Source organism: Globicephala melas, chromosome 5 (genome assembly GCF_963455315.2).
Source record: "Globicephala melas chromosome 5, mGloMel1.2, whole genome shotgun sequence".
NCBI classification, from domain to species: domain Eukaryota; kingdom Metazoa; phylum Chordata; class Mammalia; order Artiodactyla; family Delphinidae; genus Globicephala; species Globicephala melas.
Window position 1 is genome coordinate 133,768,670 of NC_083318.1, and position 27,783 is coordinate 133,796,452.

The 27,783-nt window shown below is 38.0% G+C and overlaps 1 protein-coding gene across 6 annotated transcripts in view; it reads left to right on the forward strand.

The window, feature by feature from the left end:
• MARCHF1 (membrane associated ring-CH-type finger 1) overlaps nucleotides 1–27,783 on the forward strand; it is an 839,495-nt gene that overhangs the window by 636,664 nt on the left and 175,048 nt on the right. For all 6 annotated transcript variants that reach the window (XM_060299840.1, XM_060299838.1, XM_060299842.1 and 3 more), the window contains one exon: nucleotides 22,196–22,246. In XM_060299840.1, coding sequence (XP_060155823.1) covers nucleotides 22,196–22,246 — 51 coding nt within the window. The remainder of the gene's footprint in view (nucleotides 1–22,195; nucleotides 22,247–27,783) is intronic.

Consider the following 27,783-nt stretch of genomic DNA (forward strand, 5'->3'; position numbering starts at 1 on the left):
CCATCCTGCCACTCCCCACCATTCTCATCTCCAGGAGGCTACCCATGTTTCTTCTATCTCTAGAGTAGTTTGAATATTCTAGAGTTTGGACATTCCATTCTATAATTGGAATATTACAAAAAGTGTGCACTCTTCTTTTGTCCAGCTTCTTTTTTTTTAAATATCTTTATTGGAGTATAATTGCTTTACAGTGTTGTGTTAGTTTCTGCTGTACAACAAAGTGAATCAGCTATAATATACATATATCCACATATCCCCTCCCTCTTGCGTTTTCCTCCCACCCTCCCTATCCCACCCCTCTAAGTCATCACAAAGCACTGAGCTGATCTCCTTGTGCTATGCAGCAGCTTCCCACTAGCTCTCTATTTTACATTTGGTAGTGTTTATATGTCCATGCCACTCTCTCACTTCGTCCCAGTTTCCCCTTCCCCCCTGTGTCCTCAAGTCTGTTCTCTACGTCTGCATCTTTATTCCTGCCCTGCACCTAGGTTCATCAGTATCGTTTGTTTAGTTTCCATATATGTGTGTTAGCATCCGGTATTTGTTTTTCTCTTTCTGACTTAATTCACTCTGTATGACAGACTCTAGATCCATCACCTCATTACAAATAACTCAATTTTGTTACTTTTTATGGCTGGGTAATATTCCATTGTATATATGTGACACATCTTTATCCATTCATCTGTCGATGGACACTTAGGTTGCTTCCATGTCCTGGCTATTGTAAATAATGCTGCAGTGAAAATTGTGGTACATGTATCTTTTTGAATTATGGTTTTCTCAGGGTATATGCCCAGTAGTGGGATTACTGGGTCGTATGGTAGTTCTATTTTTAGTTTTTTAAGGAACCTCCCTACTGTTCTCCATAGTGGCTGTATCAATTTACATTCCCACCAACACTGCAAGAGGGTTCCCTTATCTCCACACCCTCTCTAGTATTTATTGTTTGTAGATTTTTTGATGATGGTCCAGCTTCTTAACTCAGCACAGTTATTTTAAGAATCATCCACTTTGTGTCACATCAGTAATTCAGTCCTTTTTATTGATGACTAATATTCTATTGCATAAATATTCCACAGTTTATTTCTCCACCTGCTAAAGGAAATTTAGCTTGTTTCCAGGTTTCTTTGCTATTGCAAATAAGGTTTATGAATGTTTGTGTACAAGTGTTTCTATGGGCATATGATTTCATTTCTCTTGGGTTAAAACATCTAAGAGTAGAATGACTGAGTCATATGGTAGATGTATATTTAACTTTTTAAGAAACTACCACATTATTCTCCAAAGTACTTGTACTATTATACATTCCCACCAACAGTGGATGAGGTCTCCCGTTTCTCCATGTCCTGCCAACACTTATACTGGTCAGTTGTTTTGTGTTTTGTTTTTAAATTTTGGCCACACTAATTATTTGTTTGTGGTAGCTCACTATGGTTTTAATTTTTATTTCTCTAATGATGGACTAATGATGTTACATATCTTTCATGTGCTTGCTTGCTATCTGTATGTCTTCTTTGGTTAAGAGTTCAAATCTTTGCATTTTTTATAAATTGTTTGTTGTCTTTTTACTGAGTCTTGAATCAAGACTGTGAGTAATGCTCACAGGATTCCTATTCCTGAGTGGCCTGATTTGCTTTTTAAAGAATCATCTTAATTGCCATGAGGAGAATTGATTGTGTATGTGTCGTGGTGTATTGGGCCGTAGGGAGCTTTATCCTACTTTTTTCTGAACATAATTAAAATTCGGTTTTAAAATTTATTCTTTTGGTTAAACACCAAGGGCTTCATGAAAGGTGTGGACAGTGGTGTCTCCTTTCAAGTGCAATTATCTAGAGCAGGTCCTAGGTTATCTGAGTTGTTCTTGTCCTGCATCATTGTAGGGATGACTTAGATTCGGACAAGTAAATTTGAGTTGCCTATTTTATATCTATATAGAGATGCTAAGTAAGTTTTTGGAGATGATGAGAAAGAAGTTGGGCAGGTGAGTCTGAAATTCAGAGGAGAGATTGGACAAGGAGTTATGAATTCAGAGCCTTCATGTTACTGGTTATCCTTAAACCCGTAGAACCGGAAGAGCTCGCCGAATAGGTTAAGTATAGGTAAAGAAGAGAAGAAAATCAAGAGGTAATCCCTGGGGCACTCCAACTTTTAGGAGTTTGAAAAAGGAGAAGTCAGCAAAAAGACTGTTACCATGGTTAATGGAGGTGGAGGTGGCACTGAGAGGGGGAGAAGCAATAAAAAGTAATTGACTTTTTTGGGGGTGTGATGCCAAGAGCTCACTGAACCACAATTAGTAGGTACATGTTATGCTGTTTGGATATGGAAGAAAGAAAACAGCAGTTAAACAAGTAAAGAAATAATTAAAAGGGCACTCCATCTCTAATGGAAGATGTGACAGGGCTGTTTTCAGTTTCCGTAGGCTTGTGTGGGTGCAAATCCTGAATGACAGCTTTCTTAATGTCTGTGCTTGAAATGAGAAGCAATGTACTTATGAAATAAGCCCATAAACATACGTCGGTTCTGCTGTATGACTTTATGCTATAAGACGGGGAGGTAAATGACTATATTGTATTCGCAGGGCTCACCCAATTGAGGTTAATGTAATGGAAACTCACGTGCTCAGGTCCAAAGGTCTTATAGCACTATTGCTATTATAGGTAGCAAGCTGATTACAACTAGTTGAAACATGGCAATCATTTTTCCTGGTCTTCTCTTTCCTATGTGAAGGTTACAGGGCACACAGACCTTACTGTCTTTAAAACTCTTCTCATCATTTCCTATTTCTGTGAAGTTCAGGTTGATAGCCCCACAGATCACTTAGTAAACATTCTTTAACATCAATAAAATACGTACACTATACGTATACGTACACTATAAATGTTAGTTATTTTATGCCCTTTACATTTGCATTTTACTCACTGTATTGTCAAAAAGCAACAGAGGGTTATAGCTGGGTGTCTGATACCTGGTATTATTTATGTCAGTAAGTGTTTGTTGAATGAATAAATGAATGAAATAATGAATATTGAATAAGTTCAGCTGAATAAATGCTAGATTTATGGCAGAAACCAAGGTGCCACAAGTTAACCAGGGCCTCGAGTAGATTACTGCACTCATTCATATCTATTTCATCTGTAAAAATAGAAAGTTCAAAAGGTTCCTCATAGATCTGGCCTTTGGTAATGAATGCTCTGATGGCTCATGCTAGCATATTTCTTCGTGCAGCGTTACTTTTAAAATATTAATTTGATAAAATGTGTAATTCTATGCAATAAAATGCAGTGAAATATTAAAAGTTAAGGACAAGTGATCACTTATGTTTCTCATCATTTAAAAAAATTTTTTGCATTATTAGATCAATGGAAGCCATGAAAAATAAAATAATGTCATTCTAAACATGATAGTTTTAATAAAAATGAAAAACATATTAACTTGTTATAGGCTAAAATATTTAGTATCCCATTTAATTCTTACAGTAAAGGTATTTAATGATAAGTACCATTGTTACTTACCTTTTACAATTACAGAAACAGGCACAGAGGAGTTAAGTAAGTGTCCTAAGATTGTGCAGCTAATCAGCAAATGATAGAGCCAGAACTTCAGCTTTGGAATTTCCGACTTGAGATTCTATGCCCTTACATGCTGTTCTATACTGCCTCACAAATACAGACTATGAAAATTTTGAGGATTTATTTTGAAATTAATTTTCTAAACCACTTATTGAATGGAAAGTGCATTACTATTACCACTTAAATTCCCATTTTTAAAGTTTTCTTTTACCATACTTTGTGTTTTCTTCTTTTGTGCTACTATATTTATCACCAACTTTTTAAATGCTTGAAATGTGAACTTCTCACTAAAACAAATTAATCAACAACTATCATGTTATACCACTCAGGACATTTATGCACAGGCTCCGGACGTGCAGGCCCAGCAGCCATGGCTCACGGGCCCAGCCGCTCCGCGGCATGTGGGATCCTCCCGGACCGGGGCGCGAACCCGTGTCCCCTGCATCAGCAGGCGGACTCTCAACCACTGCGCCACCAGGGAAGCCCTGTGCTTGTCTTTTAAATAGCTACTGAAGGGATTACTCTAGCAATGGAAGGTGAGAAATAGAAAAAGATGAAGACAGAAAGGCTGTCTTAAAGCTTCTATAAAGATTTAGAAACAGTTTGACTGTGATCTCTTGCGTGCATGCTGGGATTTGCATTCATGCAAACTAAGTTTGATTTTCAGGCTGTTTTCCTAAAATAACCCATAAAATGTTGCCTCAAGTTTTGTAACTCCACACTCCCTGGTGGGCCAATGTTATCATATAATGAGGAATATATGTATATGTATAGCTGATTCACTTTGTTATACAGCAGAAACTAACACACCATTGCAAAGCAATTATACTCCAATAAAGACGTTATAAAAAAATGGACCATAAATAAATGACAGTGAGGGAAAGGTGTGACACCTGGGCAATACCATCTTTTCTGTGACTGTATTCTGGTCCCTGTCTAGGTCACTGTCCCCATTTGCCCAACTAGGGAAATCTCATGTGTCCTCAGCTATTTTACAAAACCAAAAGTACATACCCAGGGATAAAATTTCATCACATTTCTTTATAAATTACTGACGGAGGAAGGAGAGAGAAAGTTGCATAATAGAGTTGGGGAGCACAAATAGGGGAAGGCTGGCACAAGAGTGGGACAAACAGGCTTGAAGTAGCAACATCACAAAGTGAGGCTCTTCCACAAGTACAGAAGGAAGAATTGCCAACCTTTGCACAGACCCTAAAATTGCCAAAACATATACTTGCCGAAACATATGTGTGTGTGCTCCATGAAGGTTTCAGAATTTGTTAATCCTGTTCCAGAATTTAGTAAAAAAACTTAGCCTGAATTCTCCCTGACAATATCTTAAGAAATAGATGTTTTAATCATTAGAGTGCTTTTTTAATGCACTTCCAATAGAATGGAAGATGAAAAATGCTAATGCAAGCATCTGACCAAGTGACACATTTTAAATGCTTGGTCTCTAATGTGTATACTGTCTTATAAACATGTCTCCAATCTCAAATTAAACCCATAGAAGAAAACAATATAACTCTTATACCAAAAGTGGCTCGAAAGCTACTTGATAGATTTCCTAGTAGCTGCAGACTGTGGTTGATAAAATATGACTGTACCTCCAGAGTAAACTTCTAAAATCTTAATTTGATTAAAAAAGCAAAAATTATTAATAATAATAACAATAAGGCTAGACAAAGAATACTAGAGATGACTTTTCTTCATCAGGGTCTAGAAAGAGATGGCACTGCCAAATTGGGTAATTAGGGGAGAATTAAGAGTCTATTTACAGCAAGTGTGAGCACAGTATAAGAAAATACAAGGGATATGTCAGTACCCCCTGGCTGGAAGCAGCAGTGGGTGGTTACCACCTACAGGCTTGAAAAGCCAGGGAGAAGGAGTATTCTCTGGACCAGAGACAGAGAAGGCTTTGTGGACAGGGCCACCTGACTCCAACTGAGGGACACAGCCAGCCTCTGGTAGGTCTCAGGGAGGGGACGAAGACCTCTGAACTCATTATCCTCTGTTCCTACAATCTCCTACTGGGCTCTGCAATGGTGGAATGAAACTGCAAGTTAGAGAAGAAAGGAGGCTGTGATGAAATTCTTGCCAGTGCACCTTCTGGGCACGGAGAAGGGTGGAGAGTGGGGCGTGGATCCCAAGGGACAAGTACGAGATAGCAAGCAAGCCTGCAAATACATTTGCAACTCAAATGAACACATGAAGTCTTTATTACTGAAAGTCAGAAATTCCAAGGCAGGAAGAAAAGCCTAAAAGTCAGTGAAATGTTAACTAATTATAAGAAAAACAGTCAATTAATTAACAGGGAATGAATAATTAATAAAGAATGTTTTTTAAAAACTTTAAGGAGACTGATGGCGGATTTTCCTTTTGGCAAAGTGGAGTAGGACTATTATTGTGAAAGAAAGAATATGACCAAAGGTAATTTTATACGTGGATCAATATGAAATCTGAGACGTTTTGTCAATTACGTGTATATTCTTAGAATACTTGAGGTTGGTGAGCTTCCCACTTTTAATGTGAACATAGTCACATAGGACAGAATTGTGGGAATGAACAAAATCGCTTACATTTCAGTTTTATGAGTTCAACTGCTGTACACTAAGAGCTTATGCTGACCTCACTTTATATAATGTAAAAATACTGTATGACATCACTTATATGTAGAATCTAAAAAATACAACAAACTAGTGAATATAACAAAAAAAGAAGCAGACTCACAGATACAGAGAACAAACTAGTGGTTACCACTGAGGGGAAGTGTGAGGGGAAGGGCAAGATAGGGGTAGGGGATTAAGAGATACAAAGTAATTGGTATAAAATAAGCTACAAAGATGTATTGTTCAACATGGGGGATATATGCAATATTTTATAATAACTATAAATAGAATATAACTTTTAAAAATTGTGAATTACTATATTGTACACCAGTAACATATAATATTGTACATCAACTATACTTCAATTAAAAAAGAAGTAATTACAAAAAAAAAAATAGTAGTAACCACCTTTCACACAAGCCCCTGAACTGAAGCCATCACCTCCCGCATTTAGCAGCCATTCTGTGCCCCTTATTCTCTGTCTTTTCATAACTGGAAAGATGTGGGAATTAAACCCTCACAGTCTTTTCCCTGGTGCTCTGGTAACTTAGCCAATAATCACTTTTCTTAGTTTTCTTTCCATCCAAATAAGACTTGGTTTGAAACACTGGAGTGTGCAAACTTTTTTAAAAACTCATCTCCTTTTGTTTGCATGCTAGGAATCACAAGCACTAACTTGTCCAGAATGCCAAGTCCCTCACCAGGAGACAGTCTTTCTTTCAGAAGTCTGGACACTGCTTTTATGTAGAAAGATTCTATGTACTAGTTGTTTTTTTTTTACATCTTTATTGGAGTATAATTGCTTTACAATGCTGTGTTAGTTTCTGCTTTATAACAAAGTGAATCAGCTATACATATACATATGTTCCCATATGTCTTTCCTCTTGCGTCTCCCTCTCTCCCACACTCCGTATCCCACCCCTCCAGGCGATCACAAACCACCGAGCTGATCTCCCTGTGCTATGCGGCTGCTTCCCACTAGCTATCTACCTTACGTATGGTAGTGTATAATATCTCCATGCCTCTCTCTCGCTTTGTCACAGCTTACCCGTCCCCCTCCCCATATCCTCAAGTCCATTCTCTAGTAGGTCTGTGTCTTTATTCCTATTTTACCCCTAGGTTCTTCATGACATTTTTTTCTTTTTCTTAAATTCCATATATATGTGTTAGCATACGGTATTTGTCTTTCTCTTTCTGACTTACTTCACTCTGTATGACAGACTCTAGGTCTATCTGCCTCATTACAAATAGCTCAATTTCGTTTCTTTTTATGGCTGAGTAATATTCCATTGTATATACGTGCCACATCTTCTTTATCCATTCATCCAATGATGGACACTTAGGTTGTTTCCATCTCCAGGATATTGTAAATAGAGCTGCAATGAACATTTTGGTACATGACTCTTTTTGAATTATGTTTTTCTCAGGGTATATGCCCAGTAGTGGGATTGCTGGGTCATATGGTAGTTCTATTTGTAGTTTTTTTTAAGGAACCTCCATACTGTTTTCCATAGTGGCTGTACCAATTCACATTCCCACCAGCAGTGCAAGAGTGTTCCCTTTTTCTCCACACCCTCTCCAGCATTTATTGTTTCTAGATTTTTTGATGATGGCCATTCTGACTGGTGTGAGATGATATCTCATTGTAGTTTTGATTTGCATTTCTCTAATGATTAATGATGTTGAGCATTCTTTCATGTGTTTGTTGGCAGTCTGTATATCTTCTTTGGAGAAATGTCTATTTAGGTCTTCTGCCCATTTTTGGATTGGGTTGTTTGTTTTTTTGTTATTGAGCTGCATGAGCTACTTATAAATTTTGGAGATTAATCCTTTGTCAGTTGCTTCATTTGAAAATATTTTCTCCCATTCTGGGGGTTGTCTTTTGGTCTTGTTTATGGTTTCCTTTGCTGTGCAAAAGCTTTGAAGTTTCATTAGGTTCCATTTGTTATTTTTGTTTTTATTTCCATTTCTTTAGGAGGTGAGTCAAAGAGGACTTTGCTATGATTTATGTCATAGAGTGTTCTGCCTATGTTTTCCTCTAAGAGTTTGATAGTTTCTGGCCTTACATTTAGGTCTTTAATCCATTTTGAGCTTATTTTTATGTATGGTGTTAGGAAGTGATCTAATCTAATACTTTTACATGTACCTGTCCCGTTTTCCCAGCACCACTTATTGAAGAGGCTGTCCTTTCTCCACTGTACATTCCTGCCTCCTTTATCAAAGATAAGGTGAGCGTATGTGTGTGGGTTTATCTCTGGGCTTTCTATCCTGTTCCATTGATCTATATTTCTGTTTTTGTGCCAGTACCATACTGTCTTGATTACTGTAGCTTTGTAGTATAGTCTGAAGTCAGGGAGCCTGATTCCTCCAGCTCCGTTTTTTGTTCTCAAGATTGCTTTGGCTATTTGGGGTCTTTTGTGTTTCCATACAAATTGTGAGATTTTTTGTTCTGGTTCTGTGAAAAATGCCATTGGTAGTTTGATAGGGATTGCATTGAATCTGTAGATTGCTTTGGGTAGTAGAGTCATTTTCACAATATTGATTCTTCCAATCCAAGAACATGGTATATCTCTCCATCTATTTGTATCATCTTTAATTTCTTTCATCAGTGTCTTATAATTTTCTGCATACAGGTCTTTTGTCTCCTTAGGTAGGTTTATTCCTAGATATTTTATTCTTTTTGTTGCAGTGGTAAATGGGAGTGTTTTCTTGATTTCACTTTCAGATTTTTCATCATTAGTGTATAGGAATGCCAGAGATTTCTGTGCATTAATTTTGTATCCTGCTACCTTACCAAATTCATTGATTAGCTCTAGTAGTTTTCTGGTAGCATCTTTAGGATTCTCTATGTATAGTATCATGTCATCTGCAAACAGTGACAGCTTTACTTCTTCTTTTCCAATTGGATTCCTTTTATTTCCTTTTCTTCTCTAATTGCTGTGGCTAAAACTTCCAAAACTATGTTGAATAAGAGTGGTGAGAGTGGGCAACCTTGTCTTGTTCCTGATCTTAGTGGAAGTGCTTTCAGTTTTTCACCATTGAAGACGATGTTGCCTGTGGGTTTGCATATATGGCCTTTATTATGTTGAGGAAAGTTTCCTCTATGCCTACTTTCTTCAGGGTTTTTGTCATAAATGGGGGTTGAATTTTGTCGAAAGCTTTCTCTGCATCTATTGAGATGATCGTATGGTTTTTATCCTTCAATTTGTTAATATGGTGTATCATGTTGATTGATTTTTGCGTATATCGAAGAATCCTTGCATTCCTGGAATAAACCCCACTTGGTCATGGTGTATGATCCTTTTCATGTGCTGTTGGATTCTGTTTGCTAGTATTTTGTTGAGGATTTTTGCATCTATATTCATCTGTGATATTGGCCTGTAGTTTTCTTTCTTTGTGACATCCTTGTTTCGTTTTGGTATCAAGGTGATGGTGGCCTCGTAGAATGAGTTTGGGAGTGTTCCTCCCTCCGCTATATTTTGGAAGAATTTGAGAAGGATAGGTGTTACCTCTTCTCTAAATGTTTGATAGAATTCGCCTGTGAAGCCATCTGGTCCTGGGCTTTTGTTTGTTGGAAGATTTTTAATTACAGTTTCAATTTCAGTGCTTGTGATTGGTCTGTTCATATTTTCTGTTTCTTCCTGATTCAGTCTTGGCAGGTTGTGCATTTCTAAGAATTTGTCCATTTCCTCCAGGTTGTCCATTTTATTGGCATACAGTTGCTTGCAGTAATCTCTCATGTTCTTTTGTATTTCTGCAGTGTCAGTTGTTACTTCTCCTTTTTCATTTCTAATTCTATTGATTTGAGTCTTCTCCCTTTTTTTCTTGATGAGTCTGGCTAGTGGTTTATCTATTTTGTTTATCTTCTCAAAGAACCAGCTTTTAGTTTTATTGATCTTTGCTATCGTTTCCTTCATTTCTTTTTCATTTATTTCTTATCTGATTATTATGATTTCTTTCCTTCTGCTAACTTCAGGGTTTTTTTGTTCTTCTTTCTCTAATTGCTTTAGGTGCAAGGTTAGGTTGTTTATTCGAGATGTTTCCTGTTTCATAAGGTAGTATTGTATTGCTATAAACTTCCCTCTTAGAACTGCTTTTGCTGCATCCCATAGGTTTTGGGTCGTTGTGTCTCCATTGTCATTTGTTTCTAGGTATTTTTTGATTTCCTCTTTGATTTCTTCAGTGATCACTTCGTTACTAAGTAGTGTATTGTTTAGCCTCCATGTGTTTGTATTTTTTACAGATCTTTTCCTGTAATTGATATCTAGTCTCATAGCGTTGTGGTCGGAAAAGATACTTGATACAATTTCAATTTTCTTAAATTTACCAAGGCTTGATTTGTGACCCAAGATATGATCTATCCTGGAGAATGTTCCATGAGCACTTGAGAAAAATGTGTATTCTGTTGTTTTTGGATGAAATGTCCTATACTCCAGTTTTCTTTTGGTTTCCATTTGCATGGAATATCTTTTTCCATCCCTTACTTTCAGTCTGTATGTGTCTCTAGGTCTGAAGTGGGTCTCTTGGAGACAGCATATATATGGATCTTGTTTTTGTATCCATTCAGCCAATCTGTCTTTTGGTGGGAGCATTTAGTCCATTTACATTTAAGGTAGTTATCGATATGTATGTTTCTATTCCCATTTTCTAAATTGTTTTGGGTTTGTTATTGTAAGTCTTTTCCTTCTCTTGTGTTTCTTGCCTAGAGAAGTTCCTTTAGTACTTGTTGTAAAGCTGGTTTGGTGGTGTTGAACTCTCTCAGCTTTTGCTTGTCTGTAAAGGTTTTAATTTCTCCATCAAATCTGAATGAGATCCTTGCTGGGTAGAATAATCTTGGTTGCAGGTTTTTCTCCTTCATCACTTTAAATATGTCCTGCCAGTCCCTTCTGGCTTGCAGAGTTTCTGCTGAAAGATCAGCTGTTAGCCTTATGTCCCTTGTGTGTTATTTGTTGTTTTTCCCTTGCTGCTTTTAATATGTTTTCTTTGTATTTAATTTTTGACAGTTTGATTAATATGTGTCTTGGCATATTTCTCCTTGGATTTATCCTGTATGGGACTCTCTGTGCTTCCTGGACTTGATTAACTATTTCCTTTCCCATATTAGGGAAGTTTTCAACTATAATCTTTTCAAATATTTTATCAGTCCCTTTCTTTTTCTCTTCTTCTTCTGGAACCCCTATAATTCGAATGTTGGTGCGTTTAATGTTGTACCAGAGGTCTCTGAGACTGTCCTCAGTTCTTTTCATTCTTTTTTCTTTATTCTGCTCTGCAGTAGTTATTTCCACTATTTTATCTTCCAGGTCACTTATCCATTCTTCTGCCTCAGTTATTCTGCTATTGATCCCATCTAGAGTATTTTTAATTTCATATATTGTGTTGTTTATCGTTGTTTGTTTCATATTTAGTTCTTCTAGGTCCTTGTTCAATGTTTCTTGCATTTTGTCTATTCTATTTCCAAGATTTTGGATCATCTTTACTATCATTATTCTGAATTCTGGTTTCAGGAAGACTGCCTATTTCCTCTTCATTTGTTAGGTCTGGTGGGTTTTTATCTTGCTCCTTCATCTGCTGTGTGTTTTTCTGTCTTCTCATTTTGCTTATCTTACTGTGTTTGGGGTCTCCTTTTTGCAGGCTGCTGTTTCGTAGTTCCTGTTTTTTTTGGTGTCTGTCCCCAGTAGCTAAGGTTGGTTCAGTGGGTTGTGTAGGCTTCCTGGTGGAGGGGACTAGTGCCTGTGTTCTGGTGGATGAGGCTGGATCTTGTTTTTCTGGTGGGCAGGTCCTTGTCTGGTGGTGTGTTTTGGGGTGTCTATGGACTTACTATGATTTTGGGCAGCCTCTCTGCTAATGGGTGGGGTTGTGTTCTTGTCTTGCTAGTTGTTTGGCATAGGGTGTCCAGCACTGTAGCTTGCTGCTCGTTTAGTGAAGCTGGCTGCTGGTGTTGAGGTGGAGGTCTTTGGGAGATTTTCGCTGTTTGATATTATGTGGAGCTGGGAGGACTCTTGTGGACCAGTGTCCTGAAGTTGGCTCTCCCACCTCCGAGGCACAGCACTGACTCTTGGCTACAGCACCAAGAGCCTTTCATCCACACGGCTCAGAATAAAATGGAGAAAAAGTAGAAAGAAAGAATTAGTAGAAGAAAGAAAGAAAAGATGGGGGGAGGGAGGGAGGAAGGAAGGAAGGAAGGAGGGAAGGAAAAAAGAAAGAAGACACAGTAAGATAAAATATAATAAATTTATTAAAATAAAAAACAATTATTAAGAAAAAAATAAAAAACAAAGAAAAAAACGGACGGATAGAACCCTAGGACAAATGGTGGAAGCAAAGCTATACAGACAAAATCTCACACAGAAGCATACACATACACACTCACAAAAGAGGAAAAGGAAAAAAATCATAAATCTTGCTCTCAAAGTACCCCTCCTCAATTTGGGATGATTCGTTTTCTATTCATGTATTCCACAGATGCAGGGCACATCAAGTTGATGGTGGAGATTTAATCCGCTGCTCCTGAGGCTGCTGGGAGAGATTTCCCTTTCTCTTCTTTGTTAGCACAGCTCCCAGGGCTCAGCTTTGGATTTGGCCCCGCCTTTGCGTGTAGGTCGCCTGAGGGCGTCTGTTCTTCGCTCAGACAGGACGGGGTAAAGGAGCAGCTGCTTCCGGGACTCTGGCTCACTCAGGCCGGGGGAGGGGGGGGTGGCGGGGGAGGGGGGAGGGAGGGGCATGCAGTGCGGGGCGGGCCTGCGGCGTGACGTGGCGCCGGCGTGACGTGGCGCCGGCGTGACGTGAGGCGCGCCTTAAATTCTCCCGGAGTTGACCCTGGATCCCGGGACCCTGGCAGTGGCGGGCTGCACAGGCTCCCTGGAAGCGGGTTGTGGGTAATGACCTGTGCTCGCACACAGGCTTCTAGGTGGCGGCAGCAGCAGCCTTAGCGTCTCATGCCCGCCTCTGGGGTCCGCGGTTTTGGCCACGGCTCGCGCCCGTCTGTGGAGCTCCTTTAAGCAGCGCTCTTAATCCCCTCTCCTCGCGCACCAGGAAAGAAAGAGGGAAGAAAAAGATTCTTGCCTCTTCGGCAGGTCCAGACTTTTCCCTGGACTCCCTCCCGGCTAGCCGTGGCGCACTAAGCCCCTGCAGGCTCTGTTCACACCGCCAACCCCAGCCCTCTCCCTGCGCTCCGACCGAAGCCCAAGCCTCAGCTCCCAGCCCCCGTCCGCTCCGGCAGGTGAGCAGACAAGCCTCTCGGCTGGTGAGTGCCGGTCGGCACCGATCCTCTGTGCGGGAATTTCTCCGCTTTGTTCTCCGCACCACTGTTGCTGCGCTCTCCTCCGCGGCTCCGAAGCTTCCCCCTCCGACACCCGCAGTCTCTGCCCACTAAGGGGCTCCTAGTGTGTGGAAACTTTTACTTCTGTACAGCTCCCTCCCACTGGTGCAGGTCCCGTCCCTATTCTTTTGTCTCTGTATTTTCTTTTTTCTTTTGCCCTACTCAGGTACGTGGGGGGTTTCTTGCCTTTTGGGAGGTCTGAGGTCTTCTGCCAGCGTTCAGTAGGTGTTCTGTAGGAGTTGGTCCACGTGTAGATGTATTTCTGGTGTATCTGGTGATCTCCGAGTCTTACTCTTCCGCCATCTTCCCCTCCAGCTGTATACTAGTTTTTAAAGAAATGAAATCACTCTCTACACATTGTTCTTTATCATATCATGTATATTACCATTTGCCTAACTTCATATGTGATCATAATTTCTATGTGTGCATCACATCCATATATAATTTTACATAAACAATTTCCACATGCTCTTTTGCTTTATAAGGACTTTTCCCCCTTATCTCCTCCATCTGCCCTCCCATCCGCACCCCCAGAAATTTATGCATATCTTTCTGTGACTTTTTCCATCGTCACATAGCTGGGTAATGGTGCATGTCTACACACTAATGTGTGCACACACAGACACTTAGGGAGGGTCGCCCTTATATGTTTTACAAATAGTCCTATTATACCACTTCCCGTTTTACTTTTCACACTCAGTCTTATTTGGTGGAAATCCCTTTAGGTCAAATGGCAGAGATCCAATTCATCCTTTTTCATTATTGTATAATATTCCAAGGTGTGGCTCCACTATAACTTATTTAATCATTTCTCTACTGATGAGCATTGTTTACTCTGTTAGTCAGGTTCTAGTCAGGAGAGAGAAAACAGACTTTCTTTTTATCACAGAGAATTTATTGTAAAGATTTATTGCCTGGCTGTAAATGATCACTAAGTAAGAGAGAAGGGGGAAAAAAATAAAAACAGAACAGCAATATATTACAAATTGGAATTGCAGGAAGCAGTCGTCCCCCCTAGGTCTGGGTGAACAAAGGAAAGAAATTGGAATTATTAAAAGCTTGGAAGAGGGGCCCCATGGAACCGAAACTCAGACTTCTGAGGAGGGAGCCAGCTGGCGGGTGCTGGTATCTAAAACCTGTTTCTGCAGGTGTGAGAAAAGCTGCACAGGCTCAGCAGTGGCTGCAGGAAGGAACTGCTGCTGCTACGGTCAAGAATCGTTCCTAGACTAATGCTCAAACACAAGAAGCAGATAAGAAGCCAACAGGAAGCAAATCCTGTTTTCTTTTCCCAAGCTTCCAGTTTCCCTGCAGTCTCCTTCTTCAGAGGGAGCTGGGTGACTTCGCAGAGTCCCAGCTTCACAGTAGAATTTAGGAGGATGGGTTTAAAGGTTCCAGACATTAAATTAACAACTGGCACATCTTTATTGCCAAGATTTTTTTGTCAGTTAAGAATAGAGCTGTGTTGTGTCCTTATTTGCATATCCTTTTGTACCCGTGATTTTATTTCTCTGGAATAGATTCCCAGGAGTGAGATTACTGCATAAAATGATATTTAAAATTTTAACAGATGTTGCCAGATGTTTTTTTAAATGATACTGCAAAAATTCACACTCCTGCTAGCAGTTTTTGAGAGAAATCTTTCTTCTTATCCCCACCAGAAATAGAGGCTATCACTCTTTTCCATTTTTCCAGCATAATGGGTTAAAGCAATGTCTTGTTACTTTAATTTGCATTCTCCTGACTGCTTGTGATTTTAAGTATGTTGTCATATGCTTATTAACAATCTGTAGTCCTTTTTTGTGCATTTCTTTTCCTATCTTTTACTTGATTTTTTTTCTATTGGGATTCTTTCTGTTACCTTTTGTTGTGACTAGACAAAACCTCTTTGACTATTATAGAAATTGAACTTTATCAGTCTTCTGTGTTGTACTTTTTTCTAACTCATTTGTTTGTTTATTCACTTTCATTTTTGTATTTTTTCCAATATAATCTAACCAAAAGCAACTTATAGCTTCTGGTTCCTGTATTAGTTATATAGATCTCCCTCACTCCAAGACTGCATTTATAATATAGGCTTTTTTCTTTTTTTTTGGTACGTGGGCCTCTCACCCCTGTGGCCTCTCCCGCCGCGGAGCACAGGCTCCGGTCGCGCAGGCTCAGCGGCCATGGCTCACGGGCCCAGCCGCTCTGCGTCATGTGGGATCCTCCCGGACCGGGGCACGAACCCGTGTCCCCTGCATCGGCAGGCGGACTCTCAACCACTGCGCCACCAGGGAAGCCCTATACGCTTATTTTTAAAACTTTATTATTTTTTACATTTTAGAGTTTGTTTTATATGGAGTATGACTGTATATATTCTGTGATACGGGTTTCACTTTTTCTTTCACATGGATAGCCAGTTGTCCAGAAGCATTTATTATATCAACTATCCTTTCAATATTAACTTGAATACTAGTTTTTTTAAATGTGAAATTCTTATGCCTATTTTTGGATTTCTTATTCTGGATTTTACTGACTTTTAATTAATTCTTATGCCAATACCATATTGACTTAATCACACTGACTTAATGTGGTCAGTGCCTAGCACAAGATGTCCTTTTTTCATTATTTTTTGAATATTCTCAGGCATTTCTTTTTCTATATATGTTCTTTAAGATCATTTATCTATCTCCTTTGTACTTCCAAAAAGAAGAAATAAACCCCATTGGAGATTTCACTGGAACCACATTCTATTTATATGGCAACTTGTAGAGGATTTATATTTTATGAAATATTCTTGCCATCAAAGAATTTGTTCAGATCATGATTTATACTCCTAAGATATTATACTTTATATTTTTAATAAGACTTTATGATTTCCTTGTTAAATTTATTCTTAAATGTTTTATAGATTTGGTTTTTATTTTTACATTTCTGGATATTTAAAACTAGAAGAGAGAAAGCTATTGATTTTGCAGTATTTCCATTAGGCTAGACTAAACTGCTATATAAATAAATCCAGAAATGTGGTGGCCCCGAAGAAATACAAGTTAATTTCTCTCTGGTGATGGTTTAGAGTGTGTGTTCCAAATTGGCACATGGCTTTTCACTGTGTGTTCATTCAGGAACTCAGGGGAATTCAGCTCTACCATCTTTAATATGTGCTTCCTGGCTTGCTCTGATAGACACCATCCTAGCACAGAGCAGTAGAAAGGAGTATGGAGGAAAGTTTAGATTTACGGGACAAGCAGGAGACTGACAGTTGTTAGCTCTGTCCACATCTCACTGGAGGGAATTTGGCCATAGGCAACCTGTAACTGGAAGGAAGCCTGGGAGATGTAATGTGACTGGGGTGATGTATACCTAATTACTATTCTCTGAGGACAGAAGAAGGGATAGTGGGTTTTAGGAAATTTAGTAGACTCTGCCATGATATATGTATCCTGTATCTAGCCATTGTACTAAAGTCTCATTTACTGCAGTTTTCTTTTATAACTAGAGGCAGTTGGAATTTCTATAATATCATATCATCAATCAGAGAAAATTGGTTTACTGCTTCTTTTTCAATAATTTTTTCTATCATGTATTTCATTTTCTTGTTGTTAAATTTGTTAGAAACTCTTAAGTCAAGTTGCATAATAAGAGCAAGAGCAAGCAGCCCTAAGAGAATTTCTTTAATTAACATAGTTCTAGTATTTTACCGTTTAGAATAATATTTGGTAATGGTTTTTAGGATATTGTCTTTATCACTTTTAAAGATTTCCTTCAATTTTTATTTTACTCAGAGCTTACTTTCTAGTAACACTGTCGAGGTTTGTTAAACATCTTAACTATAAGATCATAGTTTTTTGCTTTTGATGTATTAATCTAATGAATTGTTGATCGATTTCCTGATAAGGAAGTATCAGGAATAAATCCTATTTATTTTATTCCTTCAGCATTTTTTGGTACACTGCTGGTGTATCAAAGATACATACTACTATTAGATATATGCTAATATTTTAAAAGAATTTTTGTGTCAGTAGTCCAAAATAAGACCAGAGCATAATTTTCTTTTCCCTCTTTATATCTTTTTGGATACTGTCTTAACACATTTGGAGATTAATTTATGCAGAATTAATAATATGGATTAAGGAAGTTTATGTTCCTATGGTCAAGAATACTGTAAATAAAATTAGAATTATGTGTTCTTTAAAAGTAAGATACAACTCAATTGTGAAATCATCATGCCCTTATCCTTTGCAGGGCATATAGACTTTTATTTACTTACCCAATCTCTTCTTTGTTAATTATCTATTCAAATTTTCCTCTTCTTGAATAAATTCTGACAACTTTATTTTGCTAGCATGTGGTCCATTTCCTCTAGGTGTTCAAATTTGTTGTAATACCATTACATGGAGCATTCTCTTATAATTTTTCTAATCTTTTCTGTGTCCTTGATTATCCTTTCTTATTTCTTACATATTTCTGTTCTCCTTAATAAGTCTTATAGGAAATTCATCTATTTTGTAATTATTTTCAAAAACCTGCTTTAAGAAATATTTCTTTATCCTTCTTATTTATATCCATTTAATGAGTTTTAGCTTTTTTATTATTTGTTTTTACTGCATTCTTTTGTTACTGTGTTCTTTAATAACAAAGGCCTTTACAGTCATAAATTTTTATCTGGATATAGCTTTTGTTGTGTTACATAGGTCTTAGTATAACATTTTCCAGAGTTTCTGTCTGTAATTTTCCAGTTAGTTATTTCTTTGGACCAAGCGTTATCTTAAAATGTGTTAGTTTTGAGGTGATCAAGATTTATTAGTAATATTTCAAATTTTTATTTCTAATTTTGCCGACTCAATATCAAAAGAAGTACCCTATAAAATCTCTACTTGAAGATTTTTGTGGAGGTATTATTTGAAGCCACATAAATTTTTAAAGTATTTTTAATTTAAAGGACATGAGATTTTTAATACGTCTATTAATTGAGTTTTATTGTATTATTCAGTTCCTCTGTATCATTTATTTTTTGTTTACAAACCACATTGCTTTCAAAGACTTTTCTTCTATTTCAAGTTTTAATTCTTTAATTGTTCTCACAGAAATAGTTTCATGGTCTACTTAGAATTTTTCAGATGACCCTCAAAATTGCCTCATTTTTTTTTTCTCCTTTCAAATATCTTGAGTTTTAGCCTGGGGTGAGAGCGGGTGGGGCAGAGGACAAAGGAGGAAAACTACAGAATAGCATCATAGCAGTGGTCTGTGTGAGATTGTCTTATTCTGATTTCTGAAGTCAGAAGTAATTTGTTTTTTCCTTTAGTTTACATAAAAAATAACAAACAAATAAATAAAACCCTCCTTCAAGCTTCCTTACTGCCGTCTTCTGATCGATGGATATACAGAGTATTCCTCTGTAGATAAATACAAGTCCACTGCATTATGCATTCTTTAACACAGAGCAGCCCCTTTTAAAGGAACTATGTCACTTTCCTTAGATTACAATATTAAATATATTAAAACAACTTAGTAACGATTTCCTCATTTGGTAATCATTTTTTTCTTGCTGGTAATAAAAATCCAACCATGTTTAGTAAGGTCAAATTTGAAAAACAATTATTATATTAATAATAAGAATCACAAAACAAAACTAACAATAGCAGATTCATTCATATCAAACCAAAAATTAGAAATTTTGAAAAGATTTAAACATGCTTATGAAACTAGAAGTCTCTCCCTCTGCATACTGTGAACAATCTGCTAAGATTGTTCTACTAAGATAGCTCATCAAAATTATTGCTTGACGATCCCATAATTTTCATGTGGACTTATCTGGAACTCTTGTTGGTTTCAACTTTTAGTGACCCACAAGGTCACTATAATTTGGGTACCAGTAAGTTATGTTAGATTCTGAGACAGTTTCTATTTAATCTAAGGTAAAAATTTAAACTGATCATAATGAGGTATGACAACCATATTTGGCTAATCTACAAAGAAGAATATGTCATTGCAATAGTAATGGGACAAGCCATTCAGTTAATTAGTAGCAAATTGAACAGATTGCTTTGGAAGTGTTCCAAGAGGGAAAGTGCTTGCGGAGCTTTGCTTCAAAAGCAAGGCAGACCAGACTTCCTTAATCCCCTTTGGTAGAGAGAAATTTGATTTTCCATCCTTGAATTTTATATGCCAGAATCTAATCCACAGCAGAGGTGGAATTGCAGGATAGAGACGTGTTTATGTTAAAATTATGGGTCTAGTAACCTGTGATGATTGTCCTGATTTTTGAGGGGGCTCTTTGGGTGTTTACTCTACCTGTGAATAATAATGGAAATATTATAAACTTGTAATCTCTAAAATGTTTTCATCTATAACTCATTTGATCCAATCCCCAATATATTATCTGCCCATTTCACAGTGAGGAATTTGGAGGTCTGGGATCTCAAATACACTCCTGCTAGAACGAGTGCACGGGTACAGGTCTAGTTCAAGTCAAAACCCCATTTTATATCACCGCCGTTGCAGCAATAGGGTAACCTCTCTGTTCCCATGTGTAAACTGGAATGGAAATAATAGAGATCTTAGCCACGGCAAAAAGTTAGCCTTTGCCTAAGCTTGTTTATTTCCTTCAATGCCTAACCTTGTATTAAGAGGAAATAGAGCTAACTGATTTCAACGTAAAAGGTCTCTTGAAGTACAAAATAATAAAGCAGAGGCCTCCTCCCATTAGATTGGGGGAGGCTGAAGCATATGGGAATTATCTGCTTATTACGACCTCACACTAAACTCATTCACAGTTATGGAAGGACATGGCCCTCCTTGTTTTTAATCTCAAAACACAACAAAGTCCTGTTTGGTTGGAAAAATTAAGTAATCTGATGCCAGATCAATTTCTTGTACAAATAGTACTTCTTGGTTCTTGCTGAAGAGTTTTCAATTCTAGTTCCTTGATCATGTTCTCAAATATCATGTAAAAATAGAAAACATAGTAAAACAACCAGGACAACCAAACACCTCTCAAAGCCTGTTAATGTATCATTGACCTCTGTGCTATACAGTCCTGTGTCAAAATCCTCAGTTTCACTGAGAAGGAAAGATGGATTGGTTTTGTTTTCTTGTCTCTAGAAGAGGAGTTGAAATGTCAGTAGAAAAGCACCTCTCTCCATCACCAGAGGAAGCTAATCAAGGAAACATGTCTTCAGGGAACACACACATTAATCTCCAGCTGGATCACAGGGCTGTTATGAGGTGTAACCAATCGTACAGTTGTGACTCGTCTCGGTCTGTAATAACATGCTCCACCGTGCCGTCCGTGGTTGGATGAGATGGATGTTGCATGTAAAAGAAAAAGTGCTGTTCAGCTGAAATGTCTGCAAGCCTGTGCCAGACAGTGACAGCTTGCAGTGAATGCAGCTACTGTGTTTCCACCATAACACATTGACCCTGTGTTTCTGAAACTGTCTCGAGCAGTCATCACAGGACAATTTCAGACCCACAGGTTGTTATAACAGCTTCGTTCTCAAAAATGACCCCTGTCGGGGCTTCCCTGGTGGCGCAGTGGTTGAGAGTCCGCCTGCCGATGCAGGGGACACGGGTTCGTGCTCTGGTCTGGGAAGATCCCACATGCCGCGGAGCGGCTGGGCCCGTGAGCCATGGCCGCTGAGCCTGCGCGTCCAGAGCCTGTGCTCCGCAACGGGAGAGGCCACAACAGTGAGAGGCCCGCGTACCGCAAAAAAAAAAAAGAAAAAAAAGACCCCTGTCAAGATGCACTGTAGTTGTCTACTCAGATCCATTGTGGTGTTGAGTCCAGATGCTCAGAAATGTTTTTTAAAAAGAATCCTAAAGTGCTAGGGAACTTTTGGTTTCCGGAAAAGGCTCTTCCAACACTTTTTCCACAGCAGGAAAGGTGTGCTGTGATCTCTTGGTATATGTACCACACATTCTGATTTGTCAGGTCAGTTTCCCACCAGCTCTGGCCATAAGGCCCTGGACTGGCCCGGCTTACAGGCAACAGAAGGCCTCCAGGCTTTGAATGAGGTAGTGCCACTCTTCAAGGACCCATTCGACTTTACAGTTGCATGACTTTAAAAAAAATGTATCTATTCAAAAGCTTTTTTTCATGCTTCTTTCCTCTGAAATGGGAAATTCCTTAAGAGGCAAGAACTGAGGTATAATTTTTTAAAACTTATTATTAAGTTTTAAATTTTAAAATAATTTCTCAATATTTTTAATTTAAATGATTAAATGTTTTAAAATTTTAAATTACCTTTAATTTTTTTTTAATTTTGAAAATAAAATAACTGAACAGACAGATAAAATGTATTTTAGCAGAACAGGAGTTAGGTGTTATGTACCATGTACCCAGTATGCAATATTTACTGACACTGAGGACCGGAATTTACTGGTAGAAGAAGAAAAGGGGAAATAATGGACTATATTTTCATTTCTAATTCTATTTCAAAGGAACTTCATATGTTTTTCTAGAGAAATAAGTGTTTCCTGGAAATAAATATTCCTAGACTGATATATAACCTGATAATAATTGAAACATTTTCAAAAGGACACTGATATACACTAGAGAAATAAAATTTGGTAAAAGAAATACCATCCTGTGTAAGCAATTTTTATGTCTGTTAGGACAATACAGAGGACATCTACACGTTGGCCTGTGCTGTGCTTTCTTTTCTCAGCAGCAAAGAATACTGCTGTTGTTAATCAATGTCTCTAATTTTATTTTTCAGAACGACAAATCCCCAGGGCGATCTGCAAGTCGATCAAGTAATATTTCAAAAGTAGGTGAACTGTATTCATTTTCTTAATTGTTTATTAATTTACATATTTTATGAGTTCAAGTAAATATTTTCTAACATTTAACCTGCTATTGTTATCTGTGAGCAATACACAAATATGACTTGTTAATGGTCTTAAATATTTTAAGAGTTTACCGTGATTGATTTCATACAGCAAAATGAGTGAAGCTATTTTTCGTCTTCAGTGCTGTATGCAGAAGACAATTTGCTACTTTCCGAGTGTCACTCAAAATATGTTTCTTCTCTCACTTCGGCTCAGAAAGCTACCACACACCCAAGGTGAAACTCTATCAACATCATGGTACAATTCCCATGAATTCAGTTTTTCCAGGAATATGGGCTCAACTATGCTGGAATCTAACCAGGACAGGTTTTAGAAAACAATTTAATTTAAGACACTAGTTTGGTCATACTTGCTTTATAGAGTCGATGGATGAAAAAAACAAAATACTCCCTAGACTGCCTATAAATCCAAGCAAGACACGAGGGTGTTGAAAATCCCATGGCATGGGAGCGATCCTCTAGATTTTTATTTCTCCTAGAAAACAAAAATTAAGAGCTGTTCTCTAAGATGAGGCACTATGCAGTTTATAGACTTGGTACTTGGGGAGTGAAAAATCATCTAGGGCCATTTGTGAAATTGGAAAATTATGACTTCCAAAAATATAATTCTGACAAAGCTGAATTTACCATGACGAGAACTTCCACAGCAGGGCCCCTCACTTGCCAACACCACAGCCCTGAGCTCAATTTTGTAAACATAATTTTGTATTATTTTCCTTCGAGGGGGCCCCCAAAACAGCAATAAACCATAGGCACTACAGAACATAGACCCACTTCCAATTTAGAAAAGTTTTTGTTTTGTTTTGTCTTGTTTTCACAAACAAAGGACTTCTATTACTCATTGAAAAATAGCAGTGGCCAGATTATCAGCATTTTCTTAAGTGGGTTTCCTGAGGCTGATTCTTACGAGACAATGTTAAGTTGGTCAGCTGACACCTGTCAGCACACTGGGTTGAGTATGGGAATGGAATCCTGCTCTTAGGAAACTCTCGTATTTTTAATACACAGTAAGGATGCCTGTCCGGTGCTCCATAGGCAGACCACATCACTGTGTTGCAATGCTCTCCACTGTACAAGCTTAGTAAGATAGTCCAGAACAAAAGCAGTCAGTGTTTCTGCTTCCAAGACGTGCAGAGATGCAAGAGACCCACAGAGAATTGTATCTCAGTAGTTGGAACTGTACATCTCTAAGCACATTGCAATCTGGGCGCCTTCCTAATATTTGAGAGCCCATGTGGCCCAGTGGTTAAAGCACTAGCCGTGTAGACAGAGGATGTGAGTGTAAGTCATCACTGTCACTTCCTACTTATGGGACCTGAGACACTCACTTAACCGCCCTGAGACACGCTTGCCTCCACTGGGACATGAGGCGATGGTATCAGTCATTGAAGGTTTTCTTAAGTGGTTGTAAATCAAAACAATACCTTTCAAATGTCAGTCCTCTCCATCACATCATGGAGAGCCTTGCCTGCAACTACAGAGCATCATCATCTTTCTGAATGTGAGTGTTAATGTTGACCTAGAAACCTGTAAGCAGTACTGACAACTCCTTTGTCATGCCAATTGCTTCGTGATCCAGGGGTAAAATTGTATCTGCGTTTCCAAACTGCTGTTTGACTTTGACATGATGCAGCTTTTATAGCTTTTACCTTTGCATTTATTCTTTAAGAAAAAGTCAGAAATGTAGTTTCCCTTCTATGAATTCGCCTTCCAGGCTCTGATACATTTTTTGTGTGTTTTTGCCTCTCCAAGAGCAACATTCTTGATTTTATTGGTGCAAGCTATTGATTTTATTACTGTTTAATGTATATCTTTCATGTACATCTTATTACTCTCAGAAATACTTTTTTCTTTTGTATTAACAGTATTCACAGACTATTGATAACACTTTTAAAATAGGAGTAGTATGAAGAAATTTTATTCAAAGATGATACAAAAAAAAAAAGATGATACAAGTTTGGGACAGTAAGACAAGTGTGAGCTGTCCTCAGTCTAACAAGTATTTGCTAATCCATATTCTATTTATAGATGACCTGCAAAAGCTATTAGATATAAATATTGGTTGTTATCCATTTTGATGGTAATTTATCTTAGATTAGGAACATGAAGTGGCAGGTCTTATTAACCGGTTTGCCAAACTGCATCATAAACGTTCTAGACTCATTCTTTTTTTTTTCAGTTATGACTAAACAGTTTATTTGATACATTTTAATTGCAGGCTTGTGTGGGAGACAATTAATGATAAAATGCATTCTATTCAGAGAGAAAAGAAAAGCTCTCCCCTTAAACAGTCATTCTAATTGTACAGTCACAAAAACTCAAACCATCACACACCCATGGGGGTGAAAAGATTTCAGTGTGCTTAAGTTTATTAGACTTAAGCCAATATAATGCTACTTCTACTTATATTCAGAATGACAGCCACAAATCCTAAATCCACTGTAGAGCCCTCACTACTTTTTAATGAATTACTAAGTGATAAACTCTTCATTAAGACCACATAACTTACCAAGAAGGAGGTGGCAAATTCTAGTAATATTTGAGTCCTTTGACTTTTTTATTTTTACCATCTTTATTGGGGTATCATTGCTTTACAATGGTGTGTTAGTTTCTGATGTATAACATAGTGAATCAGCTATACATATACATATATCCCCATATCCCCTCCCTTTTGCATCTCCCTCCCACCCTCGCTATCCCACCCCTCTAGGTGGACCAGAACACCAAGCTGATCTCCCTGTGCTATGTGGCTGCTTCCACTAGCTATCTATTTTACATTTGGTAATACACATAAGTCCATGCCACTCTCTAATTTCGTCCCAGCTTACCATTCCCACTCCCCATGTATCCAAGTCCATTCTCTACATCTGTGTCTTTATTCCTGTCCCGAACCTAGGTTCTTCATAAACATTTTTTTTTTAGATTCCATATATATGTGTGTTAGCATACAGTTTTGTTTTTCTCTTTCTGACTTACTTCACTCTGTATGACAGTCTCTAGATCCCTCCACCTCACTACAAGTAACTCAATTTCGTTTCCTTTTATGGCTGAGTAATATTCCATTGTATATATGTGCCACATCTTCTTTATCCATTCATCTGTCGATGTACACTTAGGTTGCTTCCATGTCCTGGCTATTGCAAATAGAGCTGCAGTGAACATTGTGGTACATGACTCTTTTTGAATTATGGTTTCTCAGGGTATATGCCCAGTAGTGGGATTGCTGGGTTGTATGGTAATTCTTTTTTTTTTTTACATCTTTATTGGAGTATAATTGCTTTACAATGGTGTGTTAGTTTCTGCTTTATAACAAAATGAATCAGTTATACATATACATATGTTCCCATATCTCTTCCCTCTTGCATCTCCCTCCCTCCCACCCTCCCTATCCCACTCCTCCAGGCAGGCACAAAGCACCAAGCTGATCTCCCTGTGCTATGCGGCTGCTTCCCACTAGCTATCTACCTTACGTTTGGTAGTGTATATATGTCCATGCCACTCTCTCACTTTGTCACAGCTTACCCTTCCCCCTCCCCATATCCTCAAGTCCATTCTTTAGTAGGTCTGTGTCTTTATTCCTGTCTTACCCCTAGGTTCTTCATGACATTTTTTTTCCTTAAATTCCATATATATGTGTTAGCATACGGTATTTGTCTTTCTCTTTCTGACTTACTTCACTCTGTATGACAGACTCTAGGTCTATCCATCTCATTACAAATAGCTCAATTTCATTTCTTTTTATGGCTGAGTAATATTCCATTGTGTATATGTGCCACATCTTCTTTATCCATTCATGCAATGATGGACACTTAGGTTGTTTCCATCTCCGGGCTATTGTAAATAGAGCTGCAGTGAACATTGTGGTACATGACTCTTTTTGAATTATGGTTTTCTCAGGGTATATGCCCAGTAGTGGGATTGCTGGGTCATATGGTAGTTCTATTTGTAGTTTTTTAAGGAACCTCCATACTGTTCTCCATAGTGGCTGTATCAGTTTACATTCCCACCAACAGTGCAAGAGTGTTCCCTTTTCTCCACACCCTCTCCAGCATTTATTGTTTCTAGATTTTTTGAAGATGGGCATTCTGACTGGTGTGAGATGATACCTCATTGTAGTTTTGATTTGCATTTCTCTAATGATAAGTGATGTTGAGCATTCTTTAATGAGTTTATTGGCAGTCGGTATATCTTCTTTGGAGAAATGTCTGTTTAGGTCTTCTGCCCATTTTTGGATTGGATTGTTTGTTTTTCTGATATAGAGGTGCATGAGCAGCTAGTAAACTTTGGAGATTAATCCATTGTCGGTTGCTTCATTTGCAAATATTTTCTCCCATTCTGGGGGTTGTCTTTTGGTCTTGTTTATGGTTTCCTTTGCTGTGCAAAAGCTTTGAAGTTTCATTAGGTCCCATTTGTTTATTTTTGTTTTTATTTCCATTTCTGTAGGAGGTGGGTCAAAAAGGATCTTGCTGTGATTTATGTCATAGAGTGTTCTGCCTATGTTTTCTTTTAAGAGTTTGATGTCTGTTTTCGTTTAAGAGTTTGTTAAGTGTCTGGCCTTACATTTAGGTCTTTAATCCATTTTGAGTTTATTTTTGTCTATGGTGTTAGGAAATGTTCTAATTTCATTCTTTTACATGTAGCTGGCAAGTTTTCCCAGTACCACTTATTGAAGAGGCTGTCTTTTCTCCATTGTATATTCTTCCCTCCTTTATCAAAGATAAGGTGACCATATGTGCGTGGGTTTATCTCTGGGCTTTCTATCCTGTTCCATTGATCTATCTTTCTGTTTTTGTGCCAGTACCATACTGTCTTCACTACTGTAGTGTTGTAGTATAGTCTGAAGTCCAGGAGCCTGATTCCTCCAGCTCCGTTTTTCTTTCTCAAGATTGCTTTGGCTATTCAGGGTCTTTTGTGTTTCCATCCAAATGGTGAAATTTTTTGTTCTAGTTCTGTGAAAAATGTCATTGGTACTTTGGTAGGGATTGCAGTGATCTGTAGATTGCTTTGGGTAGTATAGTCATTTTCACGATGTTGATTCTTCCAATCCAGGAAAATGGTATATCTCTCCATCTATTTGTATCATCTTTAATTTCTTTCATCAGTGTCTTATAATTTTCTGCATACAGGTCTTTTGTCTCCCTAAGAAGGTTTATTCCTAGGTATTTTATTCTTTTTGTTGCAATGGTAAATGGGAGTGTTTCCTTAATTTCTCTTTCAGATTTTTCATCATTAGTGTATAGAAATGCAAGAGATTTCTGTGCATTAATTTTGTATCCTGCTACTTTACCAAATTCAGTGATTAGCTCTGGTAGTTTTCTGGTAGTGTCTTTACGATTCTCTTTGTGTAGGATCATGTCATCTGCAACCAGTGACAGCTTTACTTCTTCTTTTCCGATTTGGATTCCTTTTATTTCTTTTTCTTCTCTGATTGCTGTGGCTAAAACTTCCAAAACTAT